We start from the raw sequence: 17,142 nt of genomic DNA, 5'->3' as shown, positions 1-17,142 counted from the left end.
AGTTGCCAATAAGTTGATAATGTGACAGCTCAATGTGCATTCTTAATAAAGCGAATAGTTGATAAGTTCACACAACCACCCCCGTTAGTTACAACAATACTGTTTGTTCACCACTAGCTTTCCTTTTACTGTGCATGCAGAATCTTATAACTCGTCCATGCGTGTTCTGTGGAAGTCCCTCCCCGGAAAAAGAGGTCAATTCGGAAGCAGACGATTGCGGCAGTGAGTGGCTGCAATTCTACCGCGGATGTTACGTTCGTTGGCTGGATGTGATTTGCTGCGGTCCACTCCCAAGAAATTGTGAAGGACGACGTTTAAATTGCATCAATAGGTGAGCAACGATGATGTCTGCGACCTGCCTGCACATGCGCATTATCGAGCAAGGCTAGCGCGCGCTTCCACGATGCTTTTGTTTCAGTCCATCGCTAGCATCCACACAAAATAAGTTAAACTGAAGTTAGGTGATCGCCACATGGTTTCATAATTACAGCTCAGCTCACGCTGCATCTTTTCACTTAATGAACGCGTTAACTACATTTTGGTTGTTACCGATTTGATGCAAACACATAATGATGTTCCCTTTCGTGCCAAGTTTCACATGGGAAGTGCACGCCCAATGCATTTTTTTTTTGTTGCTTCTCAGTGTTTTACAATGGGGTCCACAGATGCTTACACTTGACCGTGTCCCACAGGGTTTGCGTTTTGGAACCTTTGCTATTTCCTCTGCAAATGCAGTGTGGGAGTATGCTTCTTCTTACACTTAGTTGGGAACCTTTGGATTGTTGGCTCAGATTGAGGGTGGTCTTTTCAACCTTAGAATTTAGGGTGCACGTAGTTGTGATAGTGAAGTCAATTTGAATAAAGAGGCATGCTCACAATCAGGAAAAGTCAAATGCATGCAAGTGTTAAGGCCAAGCGGGGGTCTGGGTAGGGGGGTGTCTTGTATTGACACAATGATCTTTTGTTGGTCACTATGACAATCCGAACAATGTGGTGCAGAGATCCTCGCTCTTAACTTACATTTAAATTCCTTTTACAGAGAACTGTTAGAAAGTTGTTGAGACAAGTATTCTACCATTGATGGATAGATACTTCATTCATTCCTTGAAGGAAATTAAAGTGTCACAGTAGCAATACTGGCAAATATATATGTACTAATATATTATTGTAAAGAAATATTTGTACTTCCCCTTTATGCAAATGAACAATAAAAGAATACTAAATGATCATCTCACCGAAAAAGTCAACATATCAGAACAGAGAAATATTTGTACTAGGAAAATAGCTTACATACCTTACATACCAAAATAAAAAAAAATACATTCTGTATTTGAAATATAATATTTTTCTACTAAAAGATCGTCTGGTAAGTGTGACCCAAAGTTATTTCCATTCTAGTTGAACCCTTTGTAGTGGGTCTGTGGGCTCGTCCATGCACGGCAGGAGAGGGGAAGTGTGGGGGGGTGGAGGTAGAGGGCTGTGTCTTTAAACCTGCTAATCCTGCTGCCCTCAATCTGAGTGGAGGAGGCAAGCAGGACACACACGTCTGCTGCTGACACTCTTGGCTCGGCTTCAACACGTGATTCAAATCGATATTTCTTTCTTAAATCCATCGGAGTTAATTGTTTTGGGGAGGTTTAAACATGTCTGCTGCGACGAGTGCAGCAGAAAACACGGACAGCGACGCCAACAAATTGGAGTCGGTGATACAGGTGAGCGCCACTTGAACCTCACATACGCACACACACACACGCACGCGGCAAACATGGCTTCAGACATGTGTACCTGATTGCATTTGTCGTTTCATCGCAGCCTAAATCGACATTCCACTGTCATCATCACTTTTCTGTGTTGCCTTTGCGTTGCCCTGAGCTACATTGCACAATGTTGGCTGTGTGTCAGATCTCCAGCTCACAATTTCATATGCAAAATGTTCCTCATCAGAGGCTGGAGGAGAGCGTTTTGTCCGAGGAGAAGCTGACTGTCCGCGGCCCCTCGCCGGATGCCCCCCCTACATGTCTACCGGCAAGAGTTCGTGAGATTGTCACAAAGAACCTCAACGAGAACTGTGAGTGCTCTCCATTAAAATGAAAACGTTTTTTGTTTGGTTTTAATGTACTTGTTCTGCTCGTTCTAGCTACAGGGGCCATGTCCTCAGTCATGTCCCTTCAGGAGGAGAACCAGGTCCTTCAGGGAGAGCTGGCCAAGCTGGAGGACCTGCTGGCACACAGCAGAGCCGACCGCGACGAGCTGGCCATCAAGTACAGTGCCATCAGCGAAAGGGTAAGAAACCCGGCGGATATCTATGCGTGACTCCGAAAGTGCCGTATGTGAAAATAACATTCTCTGCAGCACATTGTTCAGTGTTTTTTTTTTTTTTTTTTTTTGCTCTTTCTTTGTCTGAGATTTAGTGGTCTCCCAGGTAATGGTGCCTGGAATGAACTGAAGTGCACTGTTGCTATGGTGTTTGTTGCCAGGGGCGACTATAAACAGGGGCTTCAAGTCATTTTGATGGTGGTCTCTTGTTGGGAGGGGCACAGAAGCTAATTTTGAGCTAAACATCACCGGAGGGAACATTCCGACAAATGCTGCATGCACAAGCCTCAGTGTTTGAACACACTATACATTCAAATGAGATTAAAGATCATGATAATTTTGATTGGAACTGTGACTTTAAAATAATAAAGTGCAAATGAGTGTATTTCTTATTTCTTCCTCATGACATACAGCTGGAGCAGACGCTACGTTTCGATTCAAGTGACGGTGACCGCGATTCCCCGGAGTCTCGCAGCCTGGCTCAGCAGAACGTGGACCTGCGCAGGCGGCTGGATGAAGAGCAGGTGGCCTACAAGAGAAAACTCACTGCGTATCAGGAAGGCCAGCAGAGGCAAGCGCAGCTCGTGCAGAAGTTACAGGCTAAGGTTTGTATTAATATCTAGCTGCATCTTTGTATGTGATGTAGTTCTGAGGGCCTTTGCTGACAGATGTGCTGTGACTTTAGGTGCTTCAATATAAAAAGAGGTGTGGAGATCTGGAGCAGATGCTGCAGCAGAAGTCGGCAGAGTTTGAAAAACCTAGGCTAAGTGTAAGCAGCTTTACCACTTCTATTCTATAATATACAATATTTTGTGTTGTTATTGCCATGGGCTTCATGTTGAAAAATAAAATATTTATAATAATTGCAAAAAAATATTCAGACAGATCTTGCTTTTATTACCAATCACGCAAATGTTCTATAGGTGCACATGCTTTCCTTTACATTACATTAAAGGGACAGTGTGTCAAATTATTTGCAACCTAGTGGTGAACTAATAAAATGCAACCACCTAAATTCAAAGCATCTGCATTTTTCAACAATTCACACGCAATTCAGTAATGTAAACCACAGCTAAAATAAAATCATGTTTTCCCAATTAGGATACCAGTGAAGCATCAAATGGTCGCTCTCCAGACGAATCAAGCAGCAACCTGGAGGATGCCTTAATTCGTCTGGAAGAAGAACAACAGCGGTTGGTGTCTATCGAAGACTCACTTCTATTTCTTTTCAACCCCGTCTCAATACATTTTGCTTATTCTATTGTCAGGAGCAGCAGTCTATCTGCGGTGAACGCCATGCTAAGGGAGCAGCTGGAGCAGGCCAGTTTGGCCAATGAGGCTCTCAGCCAGGACATCCGCAGGCTCACTGCTGATTGGACGAAAGCCCGAGAGGAACTGGAACAAAAGGAATCCGACTGGAGGAGAGAGGAAGAGGTGCCGCAAGGATGCTTACCAAGCATGTTTGCAATAAGTGACGTTTTTCTTTCTAACTTCTTTAATTCTCCTCTCAGTCTTTCCATAGTTACTTTAGCAGCGAGCACAGCCGCCTGCTGACACTGTGGCGCCAAGTGGTCGGATTTCGAAGGCACATCTGTGACCTGAAGAGTGCCACTGAAAGGTATGCCTGATGTAAATACGAGCCTTTGCACCATCTCCACCTCTGTCCGTCTCTCCACCTCACAGAGATTTGTCCGACATGCGCAACGAGCTAGCTCAGGCGTCGCACTCCGCTCAGGTGTCCTGCACGGGTCTGTCTGCCACATTGAACGCCAGAGAGGGAGGAACCGCGCTGGCCCTGGAACGCGAGAAGGCTCTCAGGGTCCAGGTGGAGCTGCAACTGAGGGAACGAGTGTCTGAGATGATGAACCTTCAAGCCAGGACGGATGCAGAGAGAAGCGAGGTCAACCTCAGGTCAAAGGCTGCTTTCCAGTGCTATCAAAAGTGAGGAACCTGTTGTGGATTTAAATGACCAATTTTGTTATTTCGTATCCCAATTAATAGATTGTCGGACTCCGTGCGCGAGGGGGAAAGACTTAAGGGCAAAATTGAGGAGAAGGAGAGAGAGCTCGTCCTTCTGTCCAGGAGGCTTGAAGTGAGTGGACAGTATTGCTGCAGACATTTAATTAAAAAGATTTACCAGTTCCAGGAATCTATTTGGGGTTGGATTTCTCTATGTAAAAATGCATAAAAAAAAAAAAAAATATATATATATATATATATATATATATATATATATATATATATATATATATATATATATATATTAATTTGCTTTCTAAATAAATTACATTTTTTAACAAGATCCATACTGAAGAAAAAATATATATATAATTTTTAATATCACAAAATATTTATGAAATCTTTAGATTGTGATTGTACCTTCTCGATGATTTTGCCTCCAGGAGCAGAGCAGCAATGACGGGAGTGACATGCAGCTGATGAGAGCTCACACTGAGACGCTATTGGACACACTGCGTGACATCGCTCAAGTGAATCTGCTACACATATGGCCATGTCATCACACCATTAGAATGAATCTTCATCATATTATTGATTTTTGTTTTTTACTTTCTCTAGACGGTGTTGACAGACGCAGAGTCATCAGAAGCAGATCAGGACAACTCTGTGGCCCCGCTGCTGGCCTTTATCCACAGCTCCTCCCCTGCTGCTTCTTTTCGCAGGTCATCTTCTCCATCAAGGCTGACAACGCTCTCTGCTCCCTCGGAGGCAACCCTGTCGGCGCTACGCTCGGCGGTCACGCACAAGACGCTCCAGCTGCAGGTGACATGGTGACATACATGGTCGCAACATTAGGTACACTTGTAGACATTTATGGGATTCAAAAGAAGAGCTGTATCAAATTGCGTATTTGCACTCGCATATTGGTAAATGAATTTCTCTCTGAATAAACATTTTGTAAAAGAAAAAGACATTACTCATTTTTGCCTTACGACCTTTTTATCATCAGGATGCCCGAGGGCGTTTACTGTCTGCCCAGTCCTCCATACAGCAATTACGAAAGCAGCTCGCTGAGTCCGATTCAGCTCGACGAGAAGCTGATCAACGACATCAGATGCTTCAAAGAGAGCGAGACGCTGCTCAGCGAGACAAAGACACCACGCAGCGAGAAAAGGATCGCCTCAGGCAGGAGAGAGACACGCTGGCCAGGTTCACACATTTCTTATCAATTTATTCCTAGTCTGTGTTAAGTCAGAATCCTAAATCAAATGTATCATCACTGCTCCAGTGAGAAAATGAGCTTGGAGAAGAGCATGAAGGCAGCTCAGAGCAACAATCAGACTCTGCAGATGGACTGTGAGAAGCTGCAGCTGCTTCTGACATCCACGCAGCGGGAGAAAGACCACCAGAGGGAGGAAAAGGAGGCTGCCTTCCTGGAGAGGGATCGAGCCAAAGCTGAGGTTCAGAGGATGTAAGTAGGCCAATTGAAACTGAGATAGTTTTGCGCTAATCCAGTCTCACCCAGCCGCCACACATACTAGAAGTCATTCAGGAGCGTTTGATTCGATCCTCTTTGGCTCATTGAGCTTCTTGTAAGTTGTAAAAATTCCTTTTTTGTTATGTGTCTGTCAGTCAGAAGCATTGGGAACAGAGCGAAAGCCGAGCGTCTGCCCAGCGTGGTGAGCTTTCTGCAGTGAGGGAGACTCACCAGCAGGCAGAAGTTACCAAGCAGTTGCTGGAGAGGGAACGAGCCCAACTTTCTGAATCACTCGCTCGGGTATGCACGTGATTGGGCCATTTTGGTGATCCTGTTTCTAATTCTTGTTTGGTCTCTTGCAGGCTGAGAGCAGCAATGCAGAATTCTCTCTGTTGATCAATAAGCTTCAGTCTGAGGATGCAGCGCTCAGGGACTCTTTGGCCAAAATGGCCAGCATGAATGAAGCACTGTCTCAAGATAAAACCGATCTTAATACCTACATACTTCAGGTAGACCACCATTTATTTATTAGGATATCCCTTCATGGAATGTTGATGAAGATCTCTGTGACTAGCTGGAGGGCGAGAAGGCCCTGCTGCAGACTCAGAAACGTGAAGCCGAGCAGGAGAAGCTAACCATCAGAGATGAGCTGGTCCGGTTGGAGCAGGAGCGGATGGAGCTGGACTCCTCCCGCATCACTCTGCGCCAGTCCCTGCAGGATACTGAGATGACGCGTGTGGGGATGGAGGCGGAGCTTCAGAGCCTCAGGACTGAGAGACTTAAGCTCCAGGAGAAAGTCACACAGGTATAGATCCTGTCCTTCAAATTGATAAATAATCAAGATCAAGTTTCAGTCAACATCATCAGTTTGGCCTCCTACTTCCTGTCAGCTCTGCAATGAGGTGACCTCCTTAGGTTCTGAATTAAGCCTCGCCAGAGGAGAAGGCCAGAGGAATGAAGCGGCCTTGGAGGAAGCCGGGCGCAGTCGAGTGGAACTAGCCCGAGACAAAGCATCCCTTCTCGTCCAGCTGACGGCGTCCGAGAGAGAAAACAGCGCGCTGTCCGAAGAACTGTCCTCTTACAGGTGCGTGCTTACAATCTGGGAATCATTTTGTCTATTGTGACCTTGGTGTGTGTTTTAACCCGGGTAGGTCGGAGCGGGAGTCTCTGGAGAGCAGCTTGTTTGAAGCGCAACATCAGCTTGCTCAGATGGAGTCCCGCAGGGAGCAGCTGGAAACAGACAACCAGAACCTTCGAATGCGCACTGACACGGCAACAGGTGAGCTTTTTGCACTTAGTGGGGATAGACTTCACCTACACTTTTTTTTCCCCATTATTATTTTATTTTATTTATTTATGACATAATTTCCAGCTGAGCTGCGGCGTGCTCGTTCGGAGGCAGAGAACGTCCTGGCCCAAGCTGAGCGCGACAAACAAGTTCTGACTCAGACACTGAACGCAGCACATCTGGAGGCTCAGCAAGCTTTGCGCAAGGCCACCTGCGAACACCAGGAGGAGGTGGAGAAACTTGTCACCGAAAAGGTGAGCTCATTTACATGTTGATAAATAATGTAGCAAATCAGTATTACTGAATATCATCATCATCGTTTGTGACATACACAGGAAGCCATTCGGAACAGCCTGATGGTGGCCCATGACGGCGCTCTGAGGAAGCTGAGGCAAGAGGTGGAGGAAGAACTTCGGAAATCACAGAGAGAGAAGGAAGACCTGCAAAATGATCTGAGGAGTCTCCTGCATGATCGAGATCAGAGTCTGCTGCAGGCAGAAACGGAGAAACAGCAGGTTAGTTTCAAACTCGGACACATAATGGTGACTGTAATTATTTTTGAAAAAGGGAAGACACCGTTTTATGTTCATCTTTCCAGGCTCTGTCACTGAAGGAAGCTGAGAAAGCGGCGCTGTGTGAAAGAGTGTCCAGTCTACAAGCCGAGTTGTCAGCTTTAACTCTCGAGGCCGAGCGCAAAACCCGAGAAGCGGCTCTTTGCAAAGAGCAGGAACAGGTTAAAAAAAAAATTGTGAATTTTTTTTTTTTTTTTTTTTTTAATACTTACAAAAATCTTTTTATTTATTACAGGCCAGAGTCAGCGCTCTAACAAGTGAGTTGCAGGAGCTTCGGTGTCAGCTGGAGGACGCGTCGGCTCTCCATGAAAGGGATCTTCAAAGTCTGCGTGAGACTCTCCACGACTTTCAGTCGCGTGCCGATGGTGCTGTCAAAGAGGTACACAAAGTCTTTGGCAAGTCACTGCGTCCGACTCTCGCCTCGTTGCGTCTCTTCATTTTCTTTCCTTCTCTCGTCAGCTCGACAAGTGCAAAGCTTCTCTGGCCGTCAGCGAGGAGAGTCGGGACGAGCTCAGACGAGAGACGCTGGAGGCCGAGCGGCGTCTCAACCAAGCGCTGGACGAGGCGGAAAACTACAGAAGGGAAGGCACGGAACTGCGTCGCAACCTGAGCGACGTCTCCAAGGAGAAAGAAACCCTCAGCCAGTCCAACTGCCAACTAAGAGAAACGCTACGGGGGGCAGAGACAGAAAGAATCAGGTGAGCACAGAAAAGAAGGTTCCTTTTTGGATATTTGTATGAATTTTTGTTGGTCAGTGTGAAGCGACAGTGCGAGGAGAAGGAACAAAGACTGCTGGTGCTGCAGGAGAATTTCTCATCCTCTCAGAAGGAGGTGACGGAGCTTCGCAGCTGTCTCAGGGAAGTTGAGAGGTCACGACTGGAGGCGCGACGGGAGCTGCAGGAGCTGCGCAGACAAGTGAGACGGCTTTTTTTAATTATTTGATTATTTACATAATAGCATCAAGTTACATGTTGACAGTTAAATTGAATTTTGTCTAACTTTGAAGGCTGTATTTTCATGATGTGAATTCCCCCCCCCAAAATATCCAAATGGATTGTTGACAGGAAGTTAAAGACAAAGAAAAGCATTTTCATAATAAGATGTCTTTCCAGCTGAAAATCCTGGATGGAGAGAAAGATCAGAAAGACAGGGAAGTGGCTGAGCTTCAGACCCGCTTGTCCTTGGAGGAGCAGCGTGAGGAAGACCGAGCGAAAGACGTTTTTACACTCAAGCACAAGTTGACTGAAGCCGAAGCTGTTCAAGACTCCCTGAGGAGAGAGGTGAGGATATGGAAATTATTTAGTTTAGACTATAGAGTCAACATCCTTAGCGTCATCTAGACACCAGTAGAAAAACATTTTCACGTGTCCCTTTCAGCTCACCCTGTTTCAGAAGCGGCTGGCCGAGTCCGAGTCCGGCTGGCGGCTTTCCGAAAGAGAATTAACCGCTCAGCTCCAGGAGGCCCGAGGCTGCGAGAAGAAGCTGCAGGACGAAGCCAAGAACCTGACGTTTCGCGCACAATCGGCCCAAGACTCTGCCGGCACGTACAGCCTGCAGCTGAGTGAAGCCCAGGGCCGACTGGCCGCCACGGAGGCGGAGCTAATGCGGGCCGAGGCCTCCAGGAGGGACCTGGAATTTCGTCTGAACGGCCTCCAGTCGACGCTGACCAGAACGCTGGGCATCGGCGCCGGAGGAAGAGGGGTCAGAGGGAGGAGCCCCGGAAGCAGCTCTGCATCACCCAGCCCCATGTCACGCCATCACAGCATCTCACCGCTGCGCTCCTCTCTATCGCCTCCTAAAGGTATCAATGTGCATTAGATCAGATGACCCTGCATCATTTTCAGCAATTTAAATGTCGTATTGAATTTTTACAGAATTTAAGACAAGCACCCCTGACAATACTCTGGGCTCCGGGGCTGGTTCTCCTGAAAGGGGTGCCACACCTCTTCCACTCTCCCAGTCAGAGTTGGACCCTGACAGTCTACGAAGTGGTCTGAAGGAATTCCTCTTGGAACTCCGTGAAGCACACAAAGAACGGGTAAAGGGGGAAAAAAAAATCGACTCGTTCCGATGGATGGATGGAATACGCCAGTGGTCACATTATTGAAATACACATCTTGTTTTAAAGGATGACGCTCTGAGTCAGTTGGGCGCCATTCAGCGAGAGGCGGATGAGTTGAGGGCCGATCGAGATTTGGCTCAGAGTCGTCTTGCTCATCTACAAAAAAACTTGCAAGACTCCCAAGAAGGTGTGCGTCTACTTATCACTACTGCCTTTTCATTTCATAAGCTCACAAATAAATGCTGCCTCGGTGTGTGCATAGGCAAGCGAGGCGTGGACGAGCGTCTGACGCACGCCCAGCTTCAGCTCCATCAGCAGGAGGAGGCGGTGAGGAGAGGCGATAGAGAGAGGAGGACGCTCGCCGACCGGGTGAAGGAGCTGGAGCGTGTGCTGCAGGCCTGTGAGGCGGAGAAGAAGCACACACAGGTACACACACCGGATGAACACCACACGACACTCAACAACAATATGTGATGAAGATTACACAATAACAGCAGATGGCTTTCACCATGTGTCGCTTCATGCTATGCTCTCCTTATGTCTTCTTGTGATGCCAGAAAACAACAAAAATAGATTTTTTTGTATATTTTATGAGCTTAACTGGAAATTAAATGGATTGTTTGGTCATTTCTGTCCTTCCAGGAACAACTGGATAAGCAGCGAGCTAACGAGGTGCGTCTGGAGGCTGAGCGGAGGCGCCTGCGGGAGGCGCTGGAGGCGTCCGAAGCGCGGGCCACCAGGGTGGAAGTGGGAAGGCGGAGTCTGGAGGGCGAGCTGCAGAGACTCAGACTGAGCCTCGGAGACAGGGAGGCCGAAAGCCAGGCCTCCCATGATCGCCATGACGCTTTGCTCAAGCAGGTGCAGTTAAATCCTTGATTGGTTCTATAACTAACATTGTTATTTTTTTATGTTGTTTGTTGCCAATATTTTAGCCCACTTATGTATACAAATAAGGTAGCCAAAATATTAAAAAATAATGATAATTATCTCTCAAGCTTTATGGATGTCTTATCTCAATTACAGATAGCAGATGGAGAAGGCCGAGTGTCCGCGCTTCAGACGGAAGTGGAGCGACTGAGTCAGGCTCTGCTCAAAACCGAGGAAAACGAAGCTCTGCTGCGGGAGAAGAATGCCTCCCTCAACCAGAGTCTTCAGGAATTGGTGGCTGCTCACGGCAGCGCTCAAAGCCGCCTGACTTCCCTTCAGAAGGCTTTGAGTATGACAGAGCAGGAGAAACAGCACCTCCAGGTGGTTGCAAATGAAAGCAGTGAGGACAAAAAAAAGTTGCGGACGTGCTCATCTGATCATTCAATTTCCATCAGGAGCGAATCGATGAATCCCGGTCGTCCTTAAGCGAAGCCAGGCGGAACATGACCTCCCTCAACGAGCGCATGCACAGCCTGCAAAGTGAGCTGCACCACAACCAACTACAACGAGAGCAAGTGGAGGCCGAGTTCATCAAAACCCAGGAGGTGGAGATCACGTTCACTCATTCCATCATCGTGACCTCCGTGTTTTATCCATATAACTTCTCAAATGTCGTCTGTGTTAATGTTCATTGCGCGGCAGTCTTTACGTCAGCGATCGGCCAGTCTCGCTGAGGCTCAGCGCGGTGCCCAAGCGGCACAGATGGAGCGAGCCACGGTGGAGGAGCGTCTACGCGCTCTGCAAAAGGCCGTGGCCATGCTGGAAACGGAAAAAAAGGATGCCGAGAGGCAGGCTGTGAGATTGGAGAAGGATAGAAATGCCCTGAGGAATACGCTTGATAAGGTATCGTCTCCCGAGATGAGGCTTTTGTAGCTATGTCTGTATGAAAAGTCTTAGAAATGAAATGCATCCCGCCTCAGGTGGAACGTCAGAAGCTGAAAAGCGAAGAGGGCACCATGCGGCTTTCGGCCGAGAGAAACCGCTTGGATCGCTCCCTGAACACGGCGGAACAGGAGCTGCAGGAAGCCCAACAGCAGATCCTCATCCTGCAGGTACATTTTCATGTTCAGGTCGGAATGGAGTTCAAAATACACACTTTATGGGTGTCTCAGATGTCATCAACCATTTGTCCATGTTAATAAACTTCAGTGTCACACATTTGTGCTAATAGTACGCACCAAATGACATCAAGTGTGAAATGGAAACGACGGACCTCCTGTTTTATTCAATACGTGTTGATTAAAAAAAAAAAAAAAAGATGGCAATGTCGTCTTATATGCCGAAGGTGGTTCACAATGGCTAGACTGTAACACAATTCAGCCCTTCACAATGAATCTCCCGGGCCTTCATTAAGGATGATGTCATCCGGCCCCTTTTTTTGTTTTATAGACTCGCTTAATGTTCTGCCTTTGACGCCAGCCTTTGTCTGCCTTCTCTTTCTCAACGTGTGTGGGTGTGTTGTCATGAGTAGACACAGATGGCTGACATGGAGCATTCCCAGAGCGTGTGTGAGAGTTTGGTCAGGCAGCGTGATGAGACCCAGCAGGAGGCCGAAAGGCTCAGGGCCAGTTTCAGGGACCTGGAGAGGACTCTGGGATCCCGGGAACGCACGCATCGACACCGGGTTAAAGGTCTCGAGGAGCAGGTAGAGTCATTTTGTCAAGATGAAAAAATAAATTCTTAAATGGATGATGTAGTGACAATTCTTCTTGTCTATCCTGGAGGTGTCGACCTTGAAGGAGCAGCTACTACAGGAGATGAAACGGCGACAGCCTTCACTTCCGTCCTCATTTCTTTCAACGACCAACTGAGAGCGCAGTAGCAGCGGCCCGGTCCAGTCACCATCAGGGAAAAAAAACGTCTTCACCGGTGACCCAAGGCAAAAATGTGCACTCACATGCCACAATATTAGGTACATCTGCACATTTGGTGTACCTAATGAAGCGGCCGCTAAGTGAATTATATCCTACCTGCCATTTGAATGAAGTATAAGCTATTTATCGTTCACATTCCCATGAATAGAAGGAAGAGCTGCAATACAATTATTTTAGTACTAACGATATAAAGTAATGTGGTTGGGTGATTATAAAGTAGTATTTTATTTTTATTATAATTAATTCAATGGTATTGGCTCACTGTGTAAATTCTGCAGGGCTTTCCCAAACTTACAGATTAAAGCCAGATGACATAAATTTACAAAAATACATCCTATGTTGTCAAATTATGAAAAGGAAATCTTGCTAACAAAAAAATGGGACCTCTTTTGGTCCCAACATTAAGTTTGGGGAACTCTGTGATGATTAACACTGGCACATGTACAGTATGTATGTAACATTGAATAAACACTCAGTCACAAGCCAAAAATCAAAACAAAAAATATCTTTTAATCGTGATTTTCAAAGCAGCAGTATAGCGCTTTGGGAGAAGTTTTCTCAAAGCATTTTGTTGCACGCTTGCTGCTCAAAAAGCTGAGGTCATCTTCTTGGCTGATGTCAGTGACTGCTTTGAGTGAATGACTTTTTTTTTTTCCTTTAAAGTACAGTATAAGAAAACAACTTAGAAAGCAAGCGATTAATACGGTCGGTACAGTATGCCAAAAAAAAAGAGATCTCCGTAGCTAGTCGCATCTCTAATACAGCACCAGTGTGATGAGTTTATAGCACCAGTGATTTGTACAATCATCAAACATTCTTTGGAGTATATTGATCCCATACAAACAGTTGTACATGTGAGGGAAGGGGCGGGGTAAAAGATGGCCCGTGAAAAATGGTATGAGACATTATAGCAGTGATTCCCAAATACAAGCTCTTACGGAAGAAATATTTTATCAATCCAAAAAGTATTACTGACTTCATAGAAATTTGTTGATCTATTATACCAGCGACCTATCATGACAGCCAAACTAAATTTGTGACATCATTTTCCGTGAGCCACGTTCTACTTGCAGGTGACAAGTAAGCTAATATGTGCCTTGGGTTAAGAAAGGTTGGGAAACACTGCTTAAGGTGAGGAAGGAGAAAAGTGGATTTAGTGTCTCCAAGGGGGTCTCCATCAGCAACCACCACCGCAGCTCTTCCCACAGCTCGCCCCCACGGACGCGCAGTGGCCGCTCACCGCCGCCACACCGCAGCGCGAAAACTGGTCCCGGCATAGATCAGCTACACACACGGGTGAGTTAATTCCCAGTCAGAATACAAAATTAAAAACCAAATGTAATGAACTGACCTCTGAGCAGCTCTTCATGTGCACACACGGTCCTCACACACACCTCCCTGTTGATGACGTACACGCGCCTCAGACTGGAAAAACAAAGAAAAGAGATCAAAAATCCGGATGAAATTTTGTTGATGAAAAAGGATTGTCTTATTTTGAAAGCTGATTAAATCAAGAAGTCGTCTTAAGAAACTGGATGGAAGGTTTTCAACTAAATTGGTCTGTGTGGCGTTTGCATCTGTGACTATTTAATTTCCATCCAAACTGAAATCCTTGAGGCCATGTTGGCTGACTGAGTTCAGATGGACTTTCTGGCTAATAAATCGAAAATAAATAATGACATGGTTTGGGGATGCTCGGCTGAATAGCTCATTGTGGTTAAGCGTTTCCACGTGCGACCTACCTGTAAAAGCAGAGACTGTTCAGGCATTGCTTGCATGGTTTGTGCACGGAATAAAGTCTGGTGCAGGGATACTGCTCCTCTCTGCAATCTGGAAGTCCGACATACACAACGTTTACTAAGAAAAATTCCTCCATGCATAGTCGATAACTTTAATTTTTTCTTTTTACCAAGAGGTCCGGGCTCTGTGGGCTCCGTCTCCAAATCATTCTCTGATATCCATATGAAAAGAAAATAAATCTCAGAGTCATTCTCCAGATGGAAATTTAAAGCTTTAGCAGACATAGTACCTGGTTTTTCTGGACGGATCACCGGATCCACTCGAACCTGCTGCTGGAAATTTCCGGCAGCAGAATCGTGATTCTCAGAATATGAATTCTCTGAACAGAAGGAAACAAATTCTTTTTAGTTACCATTTGAACTGTACTTGCACAATCTAATGACAATTTGAAACTCATACATAATATTATGGAGCACTTTAAGTCAAAAGTTAAATATAATCACATAATGCATGGATGATTCAAATTATGCTTTACCTGGGAAATAATCAGGACCGTAGTCCTCTAGAAAAGAAAACAACACATAGATCAACACTTTTGAAAGCATTTGTGTTGCCAAAGTGGAATCAATTTTGATAACAGTATTTCGTAAACTCACCAAAAAAAGGAATTGGTTCCTGGTACTGAACTTGGGCAAGCAGCACAACTGTTGATGATTCACAGACAGGAGTGATCAACAATATTTTATGATTATTTAAATTTGAGTTCATTGATTATGTGAGTGTGTTTGACTCAGAATGATCATAGAAAACATGATTTATTTCAGTAGTTCAATTTAAAAAGAGGTATGACAGGAATTAATTTCCTCTAATATCACTTTTGTCACTAAGGCCAATTCCTACCTAATTTTTTACATTACAGAACATCATGATTGATCATGATGAAATATTTAAATTTCTTGAGATATTGAATTTTTGTTTGTTAGCTGTGAGCTAAAATAATAATAATAAAAATTATGACAATCTACAAATATGGTTCCGGTACTCAATTGCATGAGTAGCTCACGGGCCTATTCTAAAAATAGAACTGCGCTTCAATATACTAAGAGCTGTTTGTAATAATAATTAGTTGTTCAGCTCCATGAGAAAGTCAAAATATCAAAGTAATGTTTTACAGTGCTTGTTTTGAATCTCATTTAATTTTGTGAGTGTACCAAATGTCCTTCCTGTCACTTTATTAGGAACAAGGTGTCGTTACCTGGCATGCAGAACAAGAGGAGGGCTCTCATGGTCACTCTGGGAGGAAGTCAGACTCACTGTGGAGAAAACCAAAATGGATAAACGTGAGCAGCAGCAGTTTTGATTTTTGCCTTCGTGTCCTTTGTGACCCCCAACTACACACAGCCCCCCCCCCCTTTCACCCCCCTCTACTGGCCCCAGCTAAAAAAAAAAAAATTAAGGGGGGGTTATGACAGCAAGAATGTCGAAAGTCTCTCCTTGCTAAGAACAATCGCTCTGTTTTCCCACTTTCCCCCCTCTCTGCAGCAGACAGTCTGGGGCTGCATTCCAGGAAAAGAAACAGTGGACCCCGTCACCCACTCTCTCATCACCCCCTCCCTCCTTCTCGCCGTCTGCGTCCACATCCCTCATTTCCCTTCTGTCGCCCCCTCCCTGTATTTGCCCCCCCCCATTTTCTTCATGCAACCAAATGGTCTCCTGTTTGAGTAGAGAACCTAAAAACACCAAAGGCACGAACATACGTGAATGACATCATTGAAATCAATCTAAGGCTGTCTCCTCCTTCTAACACTAATGATGTTGTTTTTCTACAATGTGGAAAAATGTTGACGCTCCTCCTACAGTTTCTCCACTATACTGTACGTCATCTATGCTACATTAAGCATCTGGGATTTTTTTTTTCTTCCTCATTGGATGCTTGTTGCAAGTTTTGGAAAGTTTTGGTAGTTTTGTTGTTGACAATATTGTGGGATGCACAGGTTAAGTAAAATCTAATGTTTTGGACACACTAGGTAAACACACACAGACGGGCAAATTCCAATGGTGCATCACAGTGGCATCAAAGGCCATATGCTTTCACAGCACACATCTGGGAGCTATTAACCCCCCGCCCGTCCCCCCTTCTCCATCCCCTTCCTCACCATAGACCTCCACAATACACACCCCCCACATACACTTATGAACTAAATTCTCAGGACAGAAACCGAACCCTGAATACACTGAAATTGAAGCTTTTCTTTGTAATTTCCAGCTAAATGAATTAAAACCTGACTAAAAATCTCTTTCCCTCCCACCCCATCTATTTGCCCTCATTGACCCCCTTGTCTGGTAGTTTTCCCCCCTTGGCAAACTGGCAGGGGCTTAACTGTAGCCCCTCCTCCCTGCACCCCCCACTCACTCCCCAATGAAAACACACGGCCACATGACCCCAGCACCTCCATGCAAAGCAGTGTGAAGAAGTTACATTTATTTAAAAAACACAATCAGTTGATTTCGTTTTCCAACTTCAGTTGAGTCAAGCACATGACAAACTCCAAATGCATGCAGATGAGATTAAACAGAGGAGGCAAAAAAAAAAGTGCCCACTTACCAAAACTGGATCAATGTGCTGCGACTGTCCTCCACCTTTATGCGCCCCGTGAGTGCTGGAGGACTTTGCAGCGCCACATTGCACCACCCCGCATGTCGAGTCTCCTCCCCGTCCAGCCTCCCGTGCATGCATGCGAGCAGGCCCCGCATCTGGATGCACCAAAAGCTGCACCTAAGCAGCTCATTGACAGACCATAATCAGTAAATTTGGAAACAGATATGAATTGGGGGAAATTAAAAAAAAAAAAAAGATTTTTTATTTTTTTTTTATAGTCATCCCAACTGAATCCTCTGTTAGATTTGCATATTCAGAGTCACTGGTT

The 17,142-nt window shown here is 45.5% G+C and overlaps 2 protein-coding genes across 3 annotated transcripts; one reads left to right on the top strand and one right to left on the bottom strand.

Moving 5' to 3' along the window:
* Nucleotides 1-151: 151 nt before the first annotated feature.
* Nucleotides 152-14,178, top strand: crocc (ciliary rootlet coiled-coil, rootletin). Of its 2 annotated transcripts, none has more exons than XM_088388484.1 (37): nt 152-331; nt 1,945-2,068; nt 2,138-2,283; nt 2,730-2,921; nt 3,002-3,085; nt 3,418-3,509; nt 3,585-3,750; nt 3,828-3,934; nt 4,000-4,227; nt 4,318-4,408; nt 4,719-4,805; nt 4,894-5,097; nt 5,285-5,484; nt 5,564-5,746; nt 5,908-6,052; nt 6,115-6,261; nt 6,327-6,557; nt 6,643-6,836; nt 6,904-7,031; nt 7,125-7,294; nt 7,376-7,555; nt 7,639-7,773; nt 7,848-7,991; nt 8,072-8,310; nt 8,368-8,527; nt 8,725-8,892; nt 8,990-9,413; nt 9,487-9,650; nt 9,741-9,861; nt 9,937-10,100; nt 10,317-10,532; nt 10,698-10,922; nt 10,997-11,146; nt 11,244-11,444; nt 11,522-11,653; nt 12,073-12,246; nt 12,326-14,175. In XM_088388484.1, exons 3-37 carry the CDS (start codon nt 2,149-2,151, stop codon nt 12,410-12,412), a joined length of 5,868 nt encoding a protein of 1,955 aa, XP_088244610.1. In that variant the 5' UTR covers nt 152-331; nt 1,945-2,068; nt 2,138-2,148; the 3' UTR covers nt 12,413-14,175. The 2 variants fall into 2 exon arrangements, with proteins under 2 accessions (XP_088244610.1, XP_088244609.1); XM_088388483.1 differs by lacking the exon at nt 152-331 and adding an exon at nt 1,499-1,712 and having other exon boundaries at nt 12,326-14,178.
* On the bottom strand, nt 12,966-17,043 carry mfap2 (microfibril associated protein 2). Its single transcript, XM_088388500.1, has 9 exons — nt 16,821-17,043; nt 15,471-15,528; nt 14,872-14,919; nt 14,751-14,777; nt 14,505-14,594; nt 14,385-14,426; nt 14,218-14,305; nt 13,827-13,900; nt 12,966-13,759 (listed from the first exon to the last, which is right to left on the bottom strand). Exons 2-9 carry the CDS (start codon nt 15,499-15,501, stop codon nt 13,653-13,655), a joined length of 507 nt encoding a protein of 168 aa, XP_088244626.1. The 5' UTR covers nt 15,502-15,528; nt 16,821-17,043; the 3' UTR covers nt 12,966-13,652.
* Nucleotides 17,044-17,142: the final 99 nt, after the last annotated feature.

This window comes from Syngnathus floridae, chromosome 11 (genome assembly GCF_059516105.1).
Source record: "Syngnathus floridae isolate MCC-2025c chromosome 11, RoL_Sflo_1.0, whole genome shotgun sequence".
In the NCBI taxonomy this organism is placed as follows: Eukaryota; Metazoa; Chordata; class Actinopteri; order Syngnathiformes; family Syngnathidae; genus Syngnathus; species Syngnathus floridae.
The sequence above is the reverse complement of the archived record's forward strand: the minus strand, read 5'-3'. Positions and strand labels throughout refer to the sequence as shown.